The sequence below is a fragment of the Schistocerca nitens genome, chromosome 4 (genome assembly GCF_023898315.1).
Source record: "Schistocerca nitens isolate TAMUIC-IGC-003100 chromosome 4, iqSchNite1.1, whole genome shotgun sequence".
Classification (NCBI taxonomy): domain Eukaryota; kingdom Metazoa; phylum Arthropoda; class Insecta; order Orthoptera; family Acrididae; genus Schistocerca; species Schistocerca nitens.
In genome coordinates, this window is record NC_064617.1 from 565,507,517 (window position 1) to 565,529,923 (window position 22,407).

Sequence of the window (22,407 nt, forward strand, 5' to 3'; positions counted from 1 at the left end):
CACCTGCGACTTGCACCAGGGAAGAACAACGTTCTGTTATTCGGTTTTTGCGTAGTGAAGGTGTGAAACCTATTGAAATTCATTGACGAATGAAGGTTCAGTACGGTGATGCATGTTTGACACAGCAGCAAGTCTACGAATGGAGTAGGAAGTTCGCAAATGGTGTGACCTCAGCGGAAGATGCTCCTCGTCCAGGTCAGGCACATCGAGTTGTGACTCCACAGAACGGTGCGGCAGTTGAAGCCATAGTGAAGGAAAACTGCTGAGTGACACTGAATGACATTACAGCATGTTTACAGATTAGTCATGGGTCAGCACTCCACATTGTGCATGATGTGCTCCAGTTTCACAAAGTGTCTGCAAGATGGGTGCCACAGCAGCTGACTCCTGAAATGAGAGAACGACGTGTTGATGCTTGTGCATCTTCATTGCATTCTTCATTGCTTTGAACGAGAAGGTGATGGCTTCCTTGGAAGAATCGTTACTGGGGACGAAACCTGGGTTCACTTCCACCAACCGGAAACGAAGAGAGCAAGCAAGTAATGGCGCCATTCCTCATCACCAAAACCAAAGAAATTTCAAACAGAACCATCAGCAGGGAAGGTTATGCTGACACTCTCTTGGGACGAATAATGCGTCATTTTGGAGCATTACATGCCTAGAGGGACCACTGTCACCAGTGCATCACACACAGATCTCCTAAAAAATCATCTATGGCCTGCAATCAAATCAAAGCGACGTGGATTGCTGTCAGCAGGTGTCCTTTTGCAACATGACTATGCAAGGCCCCACACTGCCCATACAACAGTTGCAACAATCACAGACCTGAATTTTGAGTGTCTTCCTCATCCACCATACGCACCAGACCTTGCCCCAAGTGATTTGCATATGTTTGGACAACTCAAAAGACGCAATGAGAGGAAAGAAGTTCCATTCTGATAAAGAGGTACGCCACACAGTGCATGAGTGGTTGAGCGGACTACCAAAAGAATTTTTTTCTAAAGGGATTTATGCACTTTGTAAGTGCTGGAGGACTTGCATTGAGCATGGGGGAGATTATGTTGAAAAGTGATACAGCTTTGTACCACTTCTGCACAATAAATAATATTTTAAAAAATATTTAAGGTTTTCATTTGACTCACCCTTGTAGTAATAATAATAATAATAATAATAATAATAATAGCTAGGATTCTGAGGCAGGTTGCTGTTTGTTCTCATTCTAACCTCCATTAACAGCTGAGTTTCTCAGAACAGTTTTCTCAGGTCAGTACATATAGACTCACCATCATCAACATAGTCGTCATTATGATTCCTCTGTTTTATACTTTTACAGTTATGACATTAAATTAAATTAAATTATTAGGAACAGTACAGATATAACTGTGTTCACTACAGTACAATGTATATTCTAGAATATATTTCCATTAGGATGTCCATATAAATTTGGACATAATTGTGTTATGTTTCCTAATTCCTACATCGTCTAATTTGAACAGCTTGTATCTGAATAAGTTCCATGTTATTGTGGTTGTTCTTGGGTTACTAGATTGAATTAAGTGTGTTTCTATTCAGAGATTATAATTCCAAACCAATTATATGTAGTTTCTTTCCAGGTATAAAAAAAAAATAGTGTACATTCAAGAAAATTCTACTCTTCTTTGGACATTGGCTCATTATCTCATTGTTTTGTCATCCACATGTTTGTGTTTCTTTCTTTACATCAACAGACACAAATCAATTTTAGTATTGTATATGATTTCCAAAATTCTAGTCTTGAATAAGTCAGTCTTACGCAGGTTTTCCATCGTAAAGGAAATCCTGGTCGGCCTTTACATTATATAGACGAATTACTTTGCATAATATGTGTGATTTGCTGAGCAGTTAGAGCCATTAGAACATGTGGATGTGGTTAAAACACAAATGTTCTGAGGAGGAGGATGCAAATTAATTTTTTTTCTAAAAGTAATATTATTTTGCAGGAATAGTAATGAATTAAGATAATTAGTAGCAAATATAACACACGAAAAAGTTGTACTTCAGCAGGGCTGAGTATCCAAAAGTATGACTAATATTTTGTTTTATATTGTAAAAATTGGTGTGTATATTTATGGATATTTATGTATAGAACATTTTTTCATGCAAAGTTGAACGAATTGTACCAAGTTATGTTTTGATTTTGTACTTAAATGTTTTTGTGTTTATGTAACAATATTACGAAAAGGATAGTTGCTACTCGCCATATAGCAGGATGCTGAGTCACAGATAGACACAACAAATAGACTGTCACAAAATAAGCGTTTGCCCAACAAGACATTTGTTAAAAATAGATCACACACACACACACACACAGCCTCAGCTTCTGTGGCTTCAGCTGCCACAGCCTGGGGTTGTGTGTGTGTGTGTGTGTGTGTGTGTGTGTGTGTGTGTGCATTGTCTATTTTTTACAAAGGCCTTCTTGGCTGAAAGCTTATTTTGTGACAGTATTTTTTTTTATGCCTATCTGCGACTCGATATGTCCGCTATGTCATGAGTAGCAACTATCCTTTTCATAATATTTTTACATTCCAATCGGGATTTTCCATTGTTTGAGTGTTTAAGTCAAAATTCCTTTTATTAACAGCATCTCGCAATGGACCGCCACCAGATTCACCACCACCCTATTCAGCACCTATGGGGCCATGGTATGCTGCTCCTCCACCTGCGTACACACCACCTCCCACTGGCTACTATGGTTGGGTACCTCCAACAAATGTGTTTCCTGATGCACCACCTGGTATGTAAAGTGTCTAAAAATGTGCTACTCAGTATGTTTTTTTAATTTCAAGTTATTTTATTTTTAAGATAAAGACAAAATCTGACATCTAGAACATAATTGTTTTCCAGACAACTGAAAAAAATAGTCTCTTAGTTAAAACCAGGTACTTTTAAACCCAATTGGAAGGCTTCTCTCTCATGTCTTGCAAGAATACTTCCTGTCCAGGTAGTTCAAAAAATTGTGCTTGAAAAATCACTGAAACGGGCGACAGTGTATGAGACTATTCTCACAGTCAGGCTTGTTACCTTTTTCAGCCTGCTACATTTCGTCTTGCAGATTTTCTCAACTCATTCTACAAGGTGGGTCTGAAAAGTTTAGTGAACAGTCTCAGAAAATAAATGAAACAAGAGTTGCAAACAAAACACAATTTCTGTGTTCAAAGTAATCACCATTAGCCACAATACACTTACGACACCAGTTGTAAAGCTGTTGGAAACGTTTCTTGAGGACATTCGAAGCACTGTGGTCAGGCATTGTTAATTATCCGCAACATCTGTGAATGTCTTTCAACAATAGTGCTTACACTGTCTTTGCTTATCTTCAACTCTTCTGCTCTCATTTTCAAAGACAGCCAGTGATTATCCGCAAGCTTCCGTCACAGTCATTCAGAATTGTTTGGGATTGTATGTTGACCCGAACACAGCCCATCCTTGACACTGTCCTGCCCATCTCTGTTGTATGTAAACCATTCAAATACACTCTTCTTACTCACTGATTCAGCACCATACACTTTCACTGACATTGCATGGGTCTCCATCACAATTTTCTCTAATTTGGTGTAAAGCTTCATGTTAACACATTGCTCCATTTTGCAGTGTATAGATGAGGCATTAAACAGTTGGGGTACACATTACAAGTTTTAAATACTTCATTAACTATTTCTGTACAAAATTTCTGAACATCTGTATTGAGGGATTGAAAAGTTCTGTTAGCTGCATGGCAAGCAGCAATGTGTGTTATGAAGCTACATGATGATAAGTAACGTACTGTAATAGGAGCCAGTATTGACAGATTAGGTAAATATTTTTTTAGAAGAATATTATTGTAATCAAGAAAATATTAATATGATAATAGCAGATAAATAACAACTGTGTAGTATAACTAGGAGGCAGTGGCTTAAGTAGCAGCTTTTTTCTAATTTACTCAATCAAATTTCAATTATCCTTGCACTATGTTTTCAAAATGACACTCTTCTAATATAGGGGGCAGTCAAATGTAAATGAGACGATTGGAAAAAGTAAGAAACTTTTTATTATTTCAAAAGTAATCGCAATAACTGTTAGTACATTTGTCCCACTGTGAAAAAGATTGTCAATATCTTCATCAAAAAATGTTTGCAGTTGATTATGAAACCATGATTGTACCCAAGAGTGCATCTCTTCATCCAAAGCAAAGCAACAAACATGAATGTATTTCTTCATGGCTCCAAAAATATGGAAATCACATGGAGAGGGATCGGGACTGTATGGAGAATGTGTAAAGACTTCACAGCAAAGCATCAGCAGTATAGTCGAAATGGCAGGCATGCCTGCTACGGAAGAGTCATGATGATCTTTTTCTTTCACTGAAACTAAAGTACACCATCAAGTCCAAACACCCAGGAATGTTGATGGACTGTATTATTCTGTTGCAGCATAATGCCAACACACACATTGCTGAAGTTGTTTAGACTGTGCTGCAGAAGTTTTGTTCGGAAGCCCTTACACATCCTCCATATGGTCGTGCTATCTCTCTGTGCGATTTCCATATTTATGGAGCTCTGAAGAAAGACATTTGTGGCCATTGATTTGCTTCGGATGAAGAGATGCATGCCTGGGTGCAATTGTGATTCTGTTGGCAGCATCAAACATTTTTCCCTGAAGGCATTGACTATCTTCTCCAACAGTGGAATAAATATATGAACAACTATGGTGATCTTTTTTCCATCTGTCTCATTTTTGTCTGACTGTTGCTTAAAACATAATGCCTATTTCTCACATCTCTTGAAAAATGTTACACACTGTGAATTGTTTCTACTGCAGTAAATTTTGACCTTATTCTGTACTTCCAACTAAAAAAAAAAGGTCAGTGTGATTGTTACCTTTTTTCATTCCAGCAAACTCAGTATTCATGACAGACATGCCACCCCCATATCCTGGTATTACTGGTTATGCTGGGTATGCTACAGCTCCTCCATCTGAAGCAACTGGTTTCACTCAGCCGCGTTCTGCTGCTGGTAAGTTTATTTAGTTAATAAGTTAGTTACTGGCATGTGATATCTCACTGTGTGTGCTGTAATCTGAAGGAACACTCAATTATCTCAATGAATGGTGCACTGGCCATGAAAACCAGGATCTTGTGTTAAAATCTGTTTCCTTTGAATTTTTCAGACATAGAACATTCATCTTGGTACATTGAGCTGAAATGTAATGTTTTCATTTACAGTTTCTGTATGGCTTTTCTGTGTGGTTTTTGAATCAGTACCGGCCACAAATTTTGTTCTGCAAATTCAAAATTTTGCAAGTGTAAACCTTCATCTTATTTTGGCAAACTGCCATTACCAATTTTTGTTATAAAGTGTATATTTATTTATACATCAATAGACAATAAATATTTTATGGCTGCTCTTCAGCGGTGCCTTAGAACTAATCACTGTCTCGTGTTCCACCTATCCTTGTAATTCACTTGTGATCCTGCTTGTCTGGACTCTACAACGTTTTATCTTGTACTTTGGTGTAATCTGTTCATTTAGCAAGTCGTTACCAGTACTCATAGTCTGTTCCTATTTCTTTGGTATATTGACATTCTCGCACCAGTCACTTTACTAATAGGTGGTGTTTTTTAGTCAGTGGATTCTTTCCTTAATATCACTATATTGCTAAAGCTTACTATGCATTGTGTGTAATGAGCATTGTAGCTTCTATGTGTGGTTGATTTTATTTCTAAACCATGTGCCAGATTTGTAATTAATAATACTGCGTTATACTATTTTCTGCATGTTATATTTTACTAAATGTCTTCTCAAGTTTTTCCGCTTGTTCTTCCATAACAATTTTGATTCTCCCTGTCCAGTTAGAAATGGCAGTTCATGTATTTTCTACTGTGCATTACATCTCCTCTTTGATTTCCATAGATTATTAACATGTAACTGGTAAATAATACTTCCTATGTTTTGAGGCAATTTGTTATAGTTGTAAATTGTTTTACAATTGTTAATGTAGCAGAATCTGTTATTTTACAGTTTTTAATGTAGCATAAACCCCTCACCTTGCCGTGATGGGGTGGATTGAGCACTCAGCAATACAGATGATAGGGTGATACATGCAACCACAGTGGTGGAGTAGATGTGGAAAGGTGTTCTTGAAGAGGGATAGCAGCCTTTCCAGTAGCTGCAGGGGCAACATTCTGTACAATTGGTTGATTTGGTCTTGTAACTTTAGCCAACGTGGCCTTGCTTGCTGGGACTGCAGCCGACTGAAAGCAAGGGAAAACTAAAACAGTTACTTTTTTTTGAAGGCATGCACCTCTTTTTATGGTTAAATTATACCGTCTTTGGTAAAATAGGCCCCCATTCAAATTTCCAGGCAGAGACTACTAAGGAGGACATCGTCATCAGGAAAAACAAAACTGGATTCTACAGGATGTAGTGCAGCATGTGTTAGATTCCGTAATTGGATAGGAAGGTTAGAGAATTAAAAAGGAGAAGTGAATAGGTTGAAGTTATATTGGGAATTAGTGAAGTACAGTGGCAGGAATAACAGGATTTCTGACAAGGTAATTACAGGGTTATAAATAAAAAAAATCAAACATGGTTAATGCAGCAGTAGGTCTAATAATGAAGAAGGAAATAGGAAAGCAGGTAAGGCACTTCTAACAGCACAGTGAATGCTTTTCATGGCCAAGAGAGAATGAAGCAAATACCCAACACAGCAGTAAAAGTTTGTATGCCAACTAGCTCTGTAGACTATGAAGAGATTGAAAAAGTATATTATAAGATAAAATAAATTATTTGGATAAGTAAGTAGAGGAAAATTAGTCATGGATGACTGGAATTAGATAGTAGGAAAAGAAAGAGAAGCAAAAACAATAGGAGAATATTGACTGCGGGAAAGGAATGAAAGGGCAACACATCTGGTAATACTTTGCACAAAGCAAATTTAATCTGCAAGTAACTGAACTGCCTCTTCTGAACCATCTCTTAGTCTTCCAGAATTTCTTCTTTACCTCTCTTCTTTGTGATAATTATTAAGATCTGTAAAGGATTGCAGGATAATTGTACATAGCCTAATTGAGATTATCTTACTCTTCATTTGTATTTGCTGGTCAAAATGCTTTAGGTGATTAGCTTGTTAATCATGAGCTATTCCAATTTGAAGTCAGAAGTCTGTGAGCTACACACACTATTATTAGACTAGTAAACATTAACAAGTGTTGTTATAAGTAACATGTTATTTTGAATAGAATTCTACATATTCACTCTTGGACACAGACCGACTGACATGAAACAATAACTTGGTTTCTGATTGTCATTGGAGATTGTGTAATGCGGTATGGAAGATGACTGACTGAAAATTACATGAGCATACATTGGGCACACGTCGATGAAGAGTTACCGACTGCCTGGAACTTCATGCACAATGCCTGTTGTAGATGTGCATATTACAGAAATTACAGAATTGTTAAATACAAGGGCAGAAAATTTTTGATATGTACATAAAAGAAAAAGTGAAAGCTAAAATGATGCAATAGGCAGTGAAGGAAATTTGTTTAACCAAAAGCTGTATAGTTAGAAAATGACAAAATAATAGGTATCGGTTCTATTTTATTAAAGAAAATCTTTAATATGTCAAAGGATTCCCAAAGTTTGCCAAGAATTTTGTACACAGTGAAAATTTTCTGTTAAGAATAAATGGTAAACTAACATTACAAAATTGTAACACTGGATTTTGGAAAGAATTACATCTTAAAATTAGAACATTCTGGAACACACAAATTCTGAATATGAATAAGTCCTGAAGTATTTAATTTTCAGAGAAATTAAAGTTTTTGCTGGAAAGAGGAGAGTGAAGGCTTTCAAGCAAGCTATGTTAATTATAAAACAAAAACTTTTAGCAGGATTGAATTAAGACGTGCATGGTTTGCAGGTATTGTAAAGAATGAGTATTTTTTAAATAAAATATCCATATGAAACAAATGCACAGTTGCCATTGCAGTTGGTAAATTATACTCTGAATAATGTTTTGTTAAATACTGCATGGATAAGAATTCAATTGATGTATGTAACTTGGTATAAGCACTACTAATGAAATCAGAAAAAAAAGTTGATCGTGTACAGCTGCAAACAGCCACAACTTGGTTTTAGGTTACTTAAATAAAAAAGGAATCACTTCGGGTTTTGAATTGGTGCAATTCATCATCAGACAGCTTTGATCAAAACACACTTTACATTGTTGTAGAGCTAAGCTGCTATGATATGTCCACTGCACCTATAAACCAATATAAGATGTGTTTCAACAAAAACATGCAAGGTGTCTGATGGTGAATTGTCTCAGTTTGAAACTGGAAATGGTATATTTTCAATAAAGTAATATAAAAAAGTTTGTGAGTGATTGTTGCATACACCAGCAATAACTTCAGTCAGGTCTTTGATAAAACTGAGTAGAAAAAAAAAATATTGTTGGCATCAGTGGTGGTATAAGAACAAATAGGATAATCCCACCTTGCTCTGTTACATATCACTTCTACATCTACATGATTACTCTGCAATTCACAATTAAGTGGTTGGTAGAGGGTTCATCGAATAACCTTTAAACTACTTCTCTACCATTCCACTCTCTAACAGTGCATGGAAAAACACACAAGTAGATCTTCCCATTAAAGCTATGATTTCTCTTATTTTATTATGATGACCCTATGTTGGTGGCACTAACAAAATATTTTTCACACTCTGAGGAGAAAGTTTGCGAATGAAATTTCATGAGAAGATCCAGCTGCAGCGAAAAATGCCTTTGTTTTAATGACTGCCACCCCAGTTCATGTATCATATCCGTGGCACTCGCCCATATTTTGTAATAATACAAAATGAGGTGCCTTTCTTTGAACTTTTTCAATGTCCTCCATCAATCCTATCTGATAGGATCTCACACACTGCACATCAGTTGTCCAGAAGATGCCAGACAAGTGTAGTGAAGCAGTCTCTTTAGTAAACCCATTACATCTTCTGAATGTTCTGCCAGTAAATCACGGTATTGGGTTTGCTTTCCCCACAACATTATCTACGTGATCATTCCAATTTAAGTTACTCATAATTGTAAACCCAAAGTATGTAGTCGAGTTATAACCTTTAGGTTTGTGACATTTATCATGTAACTGAAATGTAGTGGATTCTTTTTAGTGCCTGTGTGGGTGTCCTCACACTTTCCATGATCCAGAGTCAATTGCCACATTTTGCGCTATATAGATGTCTTGTCTAAATTGTTTTGCAATTCATTTTGATCATCTGATGGCATTACATGGTTCTAAATGACGGCATCATTTGCAAACATTCTAAGAGGACTGTTGAGATTGTCTCCTAAATTATGTAGATTAGATACAACAGAGGGCCTATAACAGTTCACTCGGGAACGCCAGATATTACTTCTGTTTTACTTTGACTTTCTGCAGATTTTTATGAACTGTGACCTTTCTGACAGGAAATCATGAATTCAGTCACACAACTGAGACGACATTCCATAGGCACGTAATTTAATCAGAAGTTGCTTGTGGGGAAACGGTGTCAAAAGCCTTGTGGAAATCTAAAAGTATGGAATCAATTTGGACATCCCATGTCGACAGCTGTCTCTACTTCATGAGAATAAAGAGCTTGTTGTGTTTCAGAAGAATATTTTCTGAATCTGTGCTGACTGTGGGACAAGAGATTACTTTTCTCGAGATTATTCATAATGTTTGAACTCAGTATACGTTCAAAGACCCTGCTGCAAACTAATGTAAATGGTGTGGGTCTGTAAGTCAGCAGACTACTTCTATTTACTTTCTCAGGTATTGGTGTGACTTGGGGACCTATCCAGTCTCTGAGTATGGATCTTTCTATGAACATACAACTATCTTTCTATGAACATACAGTTGTATATGGTTTTTTAAGTATGGAGCTGTTGTATCTGCATACTCTGAAAGGAACCTGACTGGTATACAATCTGGAACAGAAGCTTTGCCTCCTTTCTTAAATATTCTATGCTGCTTCGCTACACCTAGAATATCTACTCCACAGTTAGTCATGTAAACAGTCATTCTTGAATCAAATTCTGGAATATTTACTTCATTGTCTTTCATAGAGGAATTTCGCAAAACCGTGTTTAGTAACTCCGCTTTTAGTGGTGCTGTCATCAGTAAAGTCACCATTTTTATTGCACAATGAAGATATTGATTGCTGATGTGTGGTTTCAGAATCATGCAAGAAGATTGTGTATGTGTTGCAGACCTGTAGACAATTAATTGTGTAACGGTAAGGCAGAGTATTTGAAACCAGATTTTAAACTGTGAGACATTTCCAGGGCAGGGAAAGATGTAAGCTCTGACCATAATTTTATGGTTATGAACTGTAGATTAAAACTGAAGAAATTGGAAAAAAGATAGGAAATTAAGGAGATGGGGTTTGGATAAGTTGAAAGAACCAGAGAATTGATAGTTTCAATGGGAGCATTAGGCAACATTTGACTGAAACAGGGGAAGGGAATACAATAGGATATGAATGGTGGGTGGCTTTGAGAGATGAAATAGTGAAGGCGGAAGAGAATCAAATAGGTAAAAAGACAAGGACCAACAGTTATTCTTGGACATTACAGGACATACTGAATTTAATTTACAAAAGGATAAAATATAAAAACACAGCAAATTAAGCAGGCAAAAGGGAATATAGCTGTTGAAAATACAACGTTGGCAGAAGGTGCAAAATGACTAAGTTGGAATGAGTAGAGGCCAGATGCAAGGCTGTAAAAACATGTACAACAAGGGGAAAGATGGAACTTGAGGGTAATATTATAGAAAGGGAAGTGGTGGTGGTGGTATGGTAGATACAATACTGTGAGAAGTATTTGACAGAGCACTGAAAGACCTAATCTAAAATGAGGTCTCTGGAGTAAATGACCTTCTATCGGAATTACTGAAACCCTTGGGAGATGTAGCCATGACAACTATTCCACATGTATGCAAGATATTTGGGACAGACAAAATACTCTGACTTCAAAAAGAATGTAATAATTCTGATTCCAAAGAAGATAGATGCTGACAGATGCAAAAAAAACACCGAACTGTCCATTTAATAAGTTATGGTTGCAAAATACTGAGTTGAATTGTTTGCAGAAGAATGGGAAAACTGTCATGGAAATGGGTTTGGGTTGTGTAGAAATGTAAGAACATGCAAGAAAGTACTTACCCTACAATTTATCTTAGAAGGTAGGTTAAAGAAAGGCAGACTATGTCTGTAGCATTCATAGATGCAAAGATACCTTTAATAATGTTGACTGTATTTCAGTCTTTGAAATTCTCAAGATAATAGGGATAAAATACAGGGAACAAAAGATTATATATAGTTTGTACAGAAACAAGACCACAATTGTAAGAGATGATTGACATGAAGGGAAAGCAATACTTGAGAAGAGATTGATAAAAGATTGTAGTCTATCAATGATGTTATTCAATTTTTACATTGAACAAGCAGTAAAAGAAACCAAAGAAAAATTAGAAGAAATAAAGTTCAGGGAGAAGAAATAAAAACTTTAAGGTTTACTGGTGACACTGTAATTCTGTCAGACAGCAAAGGACTTGTAAGAAACTATAAGATAAGTATCAGCAGAAGTAAAATCAGTGTAAAGGAATGTAGTCAAATTGAATCTGGTAGTAGTAGTAGTTGAGTTTCGCTATTTTGGCAGCAGAATAATTGATGTGGGCAGAAATAAAAGGGCTATAAAATGCAGACTGATAATAGCAAGAAAAACACTTCAGGTATAGAGGAAATTGATAAAATGTAATATCAATGTAAGTGTTGGAAGGCTATTTGTCTGGTGTGCAGCCTTGAATAGAAGTGAAATATGGATGACAAGCAGTTCAGACAAGCAGTCAATAGAAGATTTTGAAATGTGCATGTCAATAAAGACATGCTACAGATCGGATTCGTAGATCACATAACTAACAAGGTAATACTGAATTGTCGAGAAAAATAAATTTATGGCATAACATGACTAATAGAAGGGATTAGTTGATAGGACACGTCAATTTGGTATTGGAGGGAAAGGTGAAGGAGAAGAATCTCTAGAGTAAGGGATGGATGCAGTAAACAGGTTCAAATGAATATAAGTTGTAGATGAAGAGGCTTGTGTAGAGCTGCAGTCTTTGAACTGAAGACCACACCAACAATGATGCATGATCATTTTTTTATTGTTGCATGAAGCCAGATAAGTTAATACTGTAGAAAGCTAGCAGGTATGTGTATAAATAGTGCTGAATGGATGAAAAGTGCATGTTTTTGGTATTGTGTTTTAGAAAGGATCCAGAAGGAAAGTTGTGGACTTACTCTGTAACACTACATACTTTGAGAAAACACTAAATTTGTGTAGAAATAGATATTTGGAGGAAACATATACAGTTGGGAAGAAAGCAAGAATAGAAAGATACTTATGTGATTAAGGTTTAACATCCCATCAGTGATGTCTGCATCACTTCTTTGCTATACCCTTTTCCTTGTATAATTACTTTACTTACACATAGGTGTCCTCCCTTTACAGCTCATTAATGATGCCTTTCCACTCATCAGACATGCTTTCTACTCATACAGTCAGCGCCAAATTGTTGATTTTCAAATCTCATGGAATACCATCAGTCTTCATTTCAGCCTGTTCGCACTCCCCCCCCCCCCCCCCCCCCCTCTCTCTCTCTCTCTCTCTCTCTCTCTCTCTCTCTCTCTCTCTCTCTCTTTGATTATTTAGAAACAGTTCCTGGGACAAAAAGCTGCTTATATGGAAAGGAAAGGAAATGAAATGGTAGCATCAACAGGAAGAGGGGAGATGTACAGGCAGAGGAGTGGGTAAGAAAGTTCGCTCAGGCAGAAGGATGTCAATTGTAATGGCAGCAATATCAAATTGACAGGGCAGGGGATGAGTTGCTGGGCAGACAATTCCCACCAGAGCAGTTCAGAGGAGCTGATCTGGATAGGAAGATGTAAATTGGACATAAATTGAAGCAGTGCACAGCAAGCAGCTATTTACCCACATCAATAGCTGTTGAGAAACAGGAACTGTGAGTACTCACAAACTGTACTAACTAGTTACTTCAGTACCCATTCCATGCCATTTGTATCCTCCTATGCAGATTGCCACCTCTCGCATTCACTGGCAGTAGCAATTGCTGTCGGTTTTGAAACATTTATCTCTGCTCCCTGTCAGTCAAATTATTTTTATGACCACTGTTGTTAAACTGTTTTCGTGGCAACTAGTGTTACGCCACTCATTGTAGGCACTTTGAACAGCTGACACAAATAAATTGCGCAGTTTAATTCACAGAGAAGTCATAGGCATATCCAGACATAATAGACCCTTTTGGCCATCCTGTCATGTCTCCACATTGGCCCTTCTTACAGCAGTGATTCCATTCAACCAGCTGGCACACACATACCAGTAGTATATTAGGAACCCACTCAAAATGTAAATGGCTGCGATAACATATCTTACCTGTAGAAACAAATAATGCTGTGGAAATAGGGAGTATCATGAAGCATACAGGTATTAGTGACCACAAGGTTGCTGTAGCAAGGTGGAATATTGTAACATCCAAACCCACCTAAAATAAAATCAATAGTATCTAAAAAAGCAGATTAAAATTCACTCGACCCCTTTTTAAGAAAGAGGCTCCATTTCTTCCTAACTGTGTGTTGGCCATACATGACTTAAATTCAGAGAAATAGTGTTGACTGCAATTGAGTGTTATACCAAGTAAATTAATCAGAAACAAGATAGATCCCCCTGGGTACACAAAACAGGTCAGGACACAGTTACGAAAAAAAAAAAAAAAAAAAAAAAAAGCTTGCCAGATTTAAAAGAACCAAACTTTCAAAGATAGGCAATGTTTTATAAAACTGAGATTGAACTTCAGGGCGGGAGTCTGTTAATAGTTTCCACTAGGAAACTCTTGTCTCAAAATCTGGTCATATGGAAAGTTCTCCAGTGACTAGACACAGTCAATACTTTCATTGCTCAGTAGCAATGTTAATGACACCAGTGATAGTGCCACTAAAAATAGTTTTCTGAAATTTTTTCACCAAAGAAGCAGCAGTAAATATTCCCGAAATTGAATTAAGAATAACTGCCAACATGAGTAACTTAAAGTAGATACCATCAGTGTAATGAAGCAACTTAAGTCACTTAAAAAATCATCTCCAGGTCCACATTGAACACCAACTGGGCACGTTACAAAGTATGTTGATGAAATAGCTCCATTTCTACCAGTCATATAAAACCACTCATAATATCTGTACCTAATAATTGGAAAATTGCACAGGTCACATCAGTACACAAGAAAGAAAATGGTGGTAGTCCGCTGATTTGTAGACATACTGGTTTCAAACATTATAAAGTACCTAGAAGAAAACAGCCTATTAATACACAACTGGCATGGAATACAACTGGCTCTTTATTCACAGATATTAATGAGTGATATAGACAGGGGACATTATCAAGTTAATTCCATATTTCTAGATTTCCAGAAGGCTTTTGACACTGTCCCTCACAAGCAGCATCTAATCAGATTGCTTGCCTGTGGAGAATTATCTTGGTTTGTAAGCATACTGATATGGATAGTACCTTGAAAGTAGTGCTGCTGCTCATTGATGTCTTGCTTCTTGCTGTAATTTAGTTTTAATGATCAGTTTCTTACATGACAAACACAATACTATAAGAGTTGCAAACTTTTTGCATCTATGGATACCAATAATTTATCTCTGATAAGCTTGCAATAAATTATTTCGGCAGTTTTACAAATCAGCATCTTATGTTTCATATGGCTTGATAGGGCAACATGTTTGTCGAACACTTTCACTGTCCAATTCTAATCCACACGTAATGTGAATTTGTGTTCATTTACATAGTCACTGCAGATAATAGCAACTGAATGACTTCTAATGACACACAAATAACCACATTTCGATGGCAAAGCAAGATCTGATTGTAATAGTTACTCAGGGATGTTGATATTGTGAATGACTTCTGTGAACTGCTGAAGCATTTTCCTGTATGTCTACTTATAGAGGAATGTATGAATAATTATTAAAACTGGCTTTTATCTTTTGATTTATAATAGGAAAGTAGTGGGCACGAAATTACAATAGTAAGTATACTCCTGCAGAGATTCACAGAGCCCACCAAAAATGGCTGAAAAATTCAAATTTTCTAGGTTGAATAATTGGCAAGGCTACAAAACTGAGCAAGTGAATTTTGGAGATAATGATTAGTTTAGAATCAAACATTTTGGAAGATGAGATTTGACTATGAACAACTTTTGAAATAGGAAGTTTTTAGGAGAAGTGAGATGTTTACAGAGAAGAGGGAAATGAGGAGTTTTAACTGAGGTATATTGTTTCAAAAGTTCCTGGGAAATTGAAACTGTATGCCCAACTGGAACTCGAACCTGGGACCTTTACCTTTCTCAGGCAAGTGCTTTGCTGACTGAGCTATGGAAACATGGTTCATGGTCTACTTTATTTCTGCCAGTACCTTATCTCCCACTTTCCAAACTTCACAGAAGTTCTCCTACATAACTAGTGGGCTAGCATTCCTACAAAAACAATATTGCGGAGACGTGTCTTGGCCATTGCTTTGTTTCCAAACTGTATTTTCACTCTGCAGCAGCGTGTGTCCTGATTTGAAAGGATACTGCAGAGATATGGCTTAGCCACAGTCTTCAGTATTGTTTCTGCAATGAATTTTCACTCTGCAATGGAGTGTGTGGGGATGTGAAACTTCCTGCCAGATTAAAACTGTGTGCCAGAACGTGGGACCTTTGGTTTTCATAGGCAAGTGCACTATTTACTCACAATAGTTACATGAATCTAAGCCACACCTGAAAAATGAGACTCAAAATAAAGGGAAAAAAAAATTCCCGAATCTAAGCCGCAACTGAAATTTGAGACTTGAAATTCAAGGGGGGAGAAAAGTTTTAGACCGCACCTCTAAATCGAAACAAAGTTGGTCCATTGTAACATGAGACACAGTTGAGGCCGAATGGATGAAGATACAGTTACAGTAGTTTGGTTCGAGTCGTAAGCTTAGCAGTTAAACTTTACGAGGTAGCCATTGCTATGTGTCTGGCGCTCTGTCCGTATTTATACAGGTACCCTTCTGTTTTTGCTTGCTTCATCTGATTTGAATCAATTGCTTATTTTGCTTTGATCTGATAAATGCTGTTCTCTTTATTATAGATGTTTACATCACTCTAAGCTGAAAATACGGTATTGTACTGTCTCATGCATTGTTTGTCGCATTCTGATAATGAGTGTTTACGACCTGTCGCCTCTCGCGGCATGACTTGTTTTTGTGCGCGCTACTGCTGCTTACAATCAAAAAAAGAGAGGAATTGTCTCATTAGCGAAACAATTGCAAGAGACTGCTATTTGTTGTTACTTGCACTGCTGCTTTCTTTGATTATGATCAACAAGAACCAAATAATAGACTGTGTATGATAGATGATGTTCTGAACGAGAGTTTAGGGAAATTTTTCTCCGTTTGAAAATCTTTTCAGACGCCTCTTTAGTACATTACATTCTGCACAGAAATTAGTCATCTTAGATTTATTATTCTTAGGGTGAAGAGAATACTGCATGTGATTCATAAAAGTTCCTATTTGCAACCATCCGTTGTCACAGGTAGGAAACAATTCAGAACATAGAGTTGCCCATATTGACATACATCCCAAACACTCTTGCCAGGCAGATTTTCGTTGTAGATTTTTAGTGATGACTTCAAATGCAGTGTGTGGTGGTGTTGTCGTCTCAGTCCATAGACTGGTTTGATGCAGCTTTCCACGCTTTTCTATCCTGTGCAATGCAGAGGAGCAACACTTATAAAATAAGAATGAAAATAACTTAGAAATTAAATGCTGATATTTAAAACAAAATTTTATTAGGTTTGTAATACATTTTTTACAAAATGTTTAAAATATCAGTCATGATTCTGAATCACTATCACTTGATTCTTTGTTGCTCAGTTCTTCATACAGACCATTGTCCTCCGTACCATCTAGTGCATTGAATATCGAACATTTTTCAAATGCTTGTTGCACAGTCTGCTTTGGAACACACTTCCATGCATCATAAATCCATTAGCACACTTGCAACAAACTTTCGTGTTTTACATGTCCTGTTGGTGTCAGTTGTCTGTCGCTTTTTGAAAGCCAGTCTGTGTATACATGCATTTAAGCTTGTCCTTAAATGATTTATTCAAACAGACGTCAAGTGGTTGCCGAATTGACGTCATCCCGCCTGGAATTATGGCCAAGTCCATTTTGCTTTCCTCTAATTTTCGCTTTACTGCAGGTGTTGTATGGCCTGCGTACGCATCTAATACCAGCAGACTGCGTAAACCAAGCATTGCGCCAGGAAGATTCCACACACGCCTAATACATTCCAGCACCATGTCCTCCGAAAACCACCCAGTTTCGTTTGCTCATTCGATTACTGTTTTTGGAAACACTTCAGATTTTGGTAAAGTATTTCGCTTGAAAACTATGAATGGGGGTAATTTATGTCCCATTTGCTGTGCAAGCAAGCACAACGGACATCCACTGTTTTTCACTCCCTGATGTAAGAACACTTATGTCTTACATTCCTTTGGCGTCAACCGTATAATTTGACAGTGTGTCAAAATATATGGGAGTTTGGTCAGCATTTACTATCTGACCAAGAAGGTATTGCTTTTCTGTGTGCCGCCTAATTGTGAAGCGCTGAAATTCCACAAGTTTTTCTTCATAATTTTTCGGCAGCTTCTGTGCAACTGAAATTCGCCTCTGAAGTGAAAAACCCCAGCGCTTCATAAACAGATCAATCCAGCTGCAACTAGCCTTAAAATTTTCGATTTTTTGCTCTCTAACAATTTCATGTGCCTTAATTTTTAAAATTTCGGCGTTCACAGGCAAAAATTTCTGACACTGTTCTTAACAAACTCATTTAAAATCACTTCTAGTGCATGATATCGGCCACACTTTAGCCCACTAAACGCTTTCCTGCTACTTGAACATTCAAATAATTTGTCTCTGCACTCGCCATCGCCTGACGTTGCTCTCATCAATCCCGTATCACAGACCTGCATCATGATTAGAACTTTGTTCCGCAAAATAAATAACTCCCCTCTTGAATTTGGCACTATAATGAAAGCGCTTCATTATGATTCACTAACACCAACAAGCACTTCACAAAATTCCACGAAGCAATAGATGCCGATATGTGAAATCTTAATGAGCCCCAGTGTATCAACTTGTGAAACAGTCCTAAAGCCTTGTGCATTGTTGGTATTTTTGTGTAAAGAAATTTATTTTTGTTGCTACGAATATTTGAAAGGCTGCTACACTCAAAGATGAACAATACGGAATTTCTATTTACTTAGTTGGATGATGTATGAAAATGCAGTGGTCAAAACTCGGGGCAGAGAAAAAAGCTCGTCTTCTACCCTTTTTTTAATTTATTTACCGACACAGAGGTTTTGTCGCCAGTATTTATCTTTGTGTCTGCAAGACATGCCTGTGTAGTGCTTCATATATTCGATGGCAGAAGTTAGTTGTGGTGGCACCTCCCAACATTTTTCAGAACTTTCACTTACTTTGCACTCGATTCTAAGCCGCAGGCAGTTTTTTGGATTACAAAAACTGGAAAAAAAGGTGTGGCTTACATTTGAGTAAATACGGTAGCTATCCCAGCTTCGAGTCCCAGTCTGGAAAACAGTTTTAATCTGCCAGGAAGTTTCAGATCCCCACACACTCCATTGCAGAGTGAAAATTCATTCCAGAAACTATACTGAAAGCTGTGGCTAAGACATATCTCTGCAGTATCCTTTCTTCCAGTTCTGCTAGTCCTGCTAGGTATTCAGGAAACTTCTGTAAAGTTTGGAATGTAGGAGATGAAGTACTGCTGGAAGTAAAGTTGTGAGGGATGGGTCATGAGTTGTTTGGATAGCTCAGGTAGTAGAGCTCTTACCTGCAAAGGGCAAAGGTCCCAGGTATGAGTCCGTATCTAGCAAACAGTTTTAATTTGCTAAAAAGTTTCAGATCGCTGTACATTCCACTGCGGAGGTGAAAATTAATTCTGGATATATTGTTTGGTCAAAATTGCTTAAGAGTTCACTCCAAATTTTACTTTCATGTGTTTGTACCAGTCCTCAAATTATGCCTATCTAATCATAAAAATTATTTCTAGATAAACTAATTAGGTTATCAGTATCTGAAATCGGGCAATTACCTTGTGAAAAATGAAACTTTGAGATAATTGTAGAACTTTGTAGTAGCACCTGCTGTGATTTTTGTGATTTATTTTTGAAGTGTGTTTTAGATGATTCTTGTGGCTGTTTTTAACACAGTTATGACATGTGCATGTTATTATTTCACTTGGGATTTAAATAAACGTTTACTTAATACTGTACGGTTCCAGATGCCAAAGCAGCAGAAGCAGCTCAGAGTGCCTATTATGATCCAAATCGACCACAGTGTGCGTACGTGCCACCTCCTGCGTATTATGTAAGTATGATAAATGGATACAGAATAGCAGTTTATATACATGTAACATCATTTAGAGTGGCTTTTTGTTGTGTATTAAAAACTGGGCTTCAGTATCACTTCTTTAGAGCCTAGAATAGTTCGAATGTAGCACAGGGAAGAAGAGATTTTGAAAGGTCTAAAGAGTACAAAGTAAAACTTTGTGTGGTCATTGCCTATTGCAAGAGCATTTGCTATTGATAACTTAGGAGGTCAACCTGTGTGCAAAACATATGTCTATGATTGGTCCACCCCTCAGTAAGTTGGAATGTGATTTTATTTGCCAGTTTTTGCAATTTTCGGGATCCTGCTTTATCTTTTGGTGTAGTTTGCACATGTCAGCTTCGGCTGTAGATGTTAAGTACCAGAGCTTTGAAAATTCTACCATAGCATCCCCACAAAAAGAAAAGAAAAGTGCAGCACCCAGAAGACATGGTCAGATATCACTGAACTTTGTACACACCACACCATCGTCATTAGAGTTGGAATTCTCTGTGACAAGTGGGTGCCCACAAGAGTGCATTGGTATTGTTCATGTTTAATGTTGTTACCAGGCCTGATAAGGTGTATGAGGGGCATAAACAGTGTCAGATGTCGAGTCATTGCTGTGAAGGACACGGAGATAGCACGTACTCACATGAGATAGTATCATTAGTACCTGGCAGAGTTGATTATTGTAAAGGTTTTGATTGACCACATCTAACTATGACAAGGGATGCTCGTCATATTGTGGAGCAAGCACATCATAAGCCCTTCACATTATGCCTGCCATCCAAGAACAACAGTCTGTGTCATACTGTGCCATTGGCCAGAGATGAGCAGCCTGCTGGACTAGGGAATTACTGTTCCATGTCATTAACCGAGTAACATAAATAGCTGTGTTTGGAGTGATGTCGTGACCAGGAAGTATGGGATGGTGTTCAGTGGTGTCACATTATGTTAAACGACGAACACTGTTCTCTCTTATCCCAGATGACCATTGTCGGTGAGTATCATGGTGATCTGGGAAGAAATCAAATACTTCCAATGTTTTGGAGACAGTGGTTTTACTCCTGGTATTGTGGTATGAGGAGTCATTGGGTATAATTTCAGGGTGTGACTGCTAGTGATTAAGGAAACTAATGGCGCAATGGTACAGCAAGAACATAATACTTCTGTGGCCAGCAAGATCTGTAGATCTGTCCCTGGTAGAGCATGTGCAGGATCAGCTCAGACATCAACTATATGTCAGTGTCAGTATCCAGTATATCAAGAACCAGGTGCAACTGTTGTGAGCAAGCTTGTCTCAAGAGAATACAATGTTTTATGATACCCTTCCTTGTGGAATCAGTACATGTGTCCACGCCAGAGGGGATGCAGTGTCATACTGATAAGTGGGTTTATACTGTTGAGTTTTTTGTAAGTTTGACTCGATTTTTTCCATCAACAACACAGAGATGGAGCGTGCACTCGGACTCGGACAGAAATTGGATGTGTCCTCTTCAAAGAACCACCCTGGTGTTCATAGTAAGCAATATATAGATATCATGGGAAACCCAAATATGGATGGCCAGAATGGGTTTTGCTCTGTCTTGCTCCAGAATGAGAATCCACTGTCTTGCTACAGCACTCCCTCACTAAGTTTATGGTGTCGGGTGAGCACCACAGGGTGTTCTGGTACTGAGCTTGCCATAGTCAAGTTAGTCTATCATTCGTGTGCTGGATGAAGGCAGTCCATCTGAACATGTGACTGAATTTTGAAAATTTTTGCAACATTTTAAGATTATTTGGAAATAGGAACAAAGTGTAATATCATCACAATGTGGTGTATCAGTGATTTTTTTCAGTAGATTTTTGTAGAATTTGCTGAGAGGAGAAATCAGTTCATATGGTCCTTGAGCCAATACTGTAATCTTAACAGGGGGGGGGGGGGGGGGGGGGAATGCTGCTTTGTGCTGTAATGCATACAGTGAAAGTAAAGAAAGAGAATTGGAAATTAAAATAGCTGGTCCATTCCAACAGATAAGCTCCATAAAGTCTGACAAAAAGAAATAGTCATTCCTCAATGGCTGTAGTTGTTAATGTGTTACGAATAGTTCTGGGGTTAAGGAGATTGGTAAAGTAAATTTTCAGCATTGACTTTAGGCATGATGAGGAATAAGGGTGAAGGCTTTAATAAGCTGTTACTTCAGTTGTTAAAACAAAAGATAAAATGTAAATTTTAATAATGAAAGTTAAACATATATTAAGATATAAAAAGTTTGTGTACTTATCAGTGCCTAACTAAAACAAGCACAAGTTTCATAAATCTCTCTCTCTCTCTCTCTCTCTCTCTCTCTCTCTCTCTCTCTCACACACACACACACACACACACACACACACACACACACACAACATTACCATGTAGATAATTCCTTGATACCCCAGAATGTGTCCTGTGAGCTGGTCCCTTCTTTATTCTACTTGTGACATAATTTTTTTTTTCTCCAATTCACTTCAGTATTTTGTCATTAGTTACTCGGTCTACCCATCTAATCCTCAGCAAGAGTTTATCACCACGTTGCAAAAGCTTGTATTCTTTTCTTGTCTGAACTGTTATTGCCCATGTTTCATTTCTGTATAAGGTTATGCTCCACACAAATACCTCCAGAAAAGACTTTGTAGCAGAATAGCTGCCTAAGGTAATAAGCTATTTTATCATGAAGTATTTGCCAAAAATGGTTTCTTTACAATATTTGTGTAACAAAAGAGCGAATGTGTTAATGTCGTAGAGATCTCTCTTAAAGAGCGATATCATGAGTTGTTGCCACTACTTGATACTGCAGTGCAGCTGCACACATTTGATTCTGTTA

General features: G+C 37.5%; 1 protein-coding gene across 1 annotated transcript in view; it reads left to right on the forward strand.

The window, feature by feature from the left end:
- LOC126253344 (WW domain-binding protein 2) overlaps positions 1-22,407 on the forward strand; it is a 146,131-nt gene that overhangs the window by 70,516 nt on the left and 53,208 nt on the right. Inside the window, exons 4-6 of the mRNA XM_049954611.1 lie at positions 2,621-2,773; positions 4,911-5,030; positions 19,473-19,558. Of these exons, the coding sequence (XP_049810568.1) occupies positions 2,621-2,773; positions 4,911-5,030; positions 19,473-19,558 (359 nt within the window). The remainder of the gene's footprint in view (positions 1-2,620; positions 2,774-4,910; positions 5,031-19,472; positions 19,559-22,407) is intronic.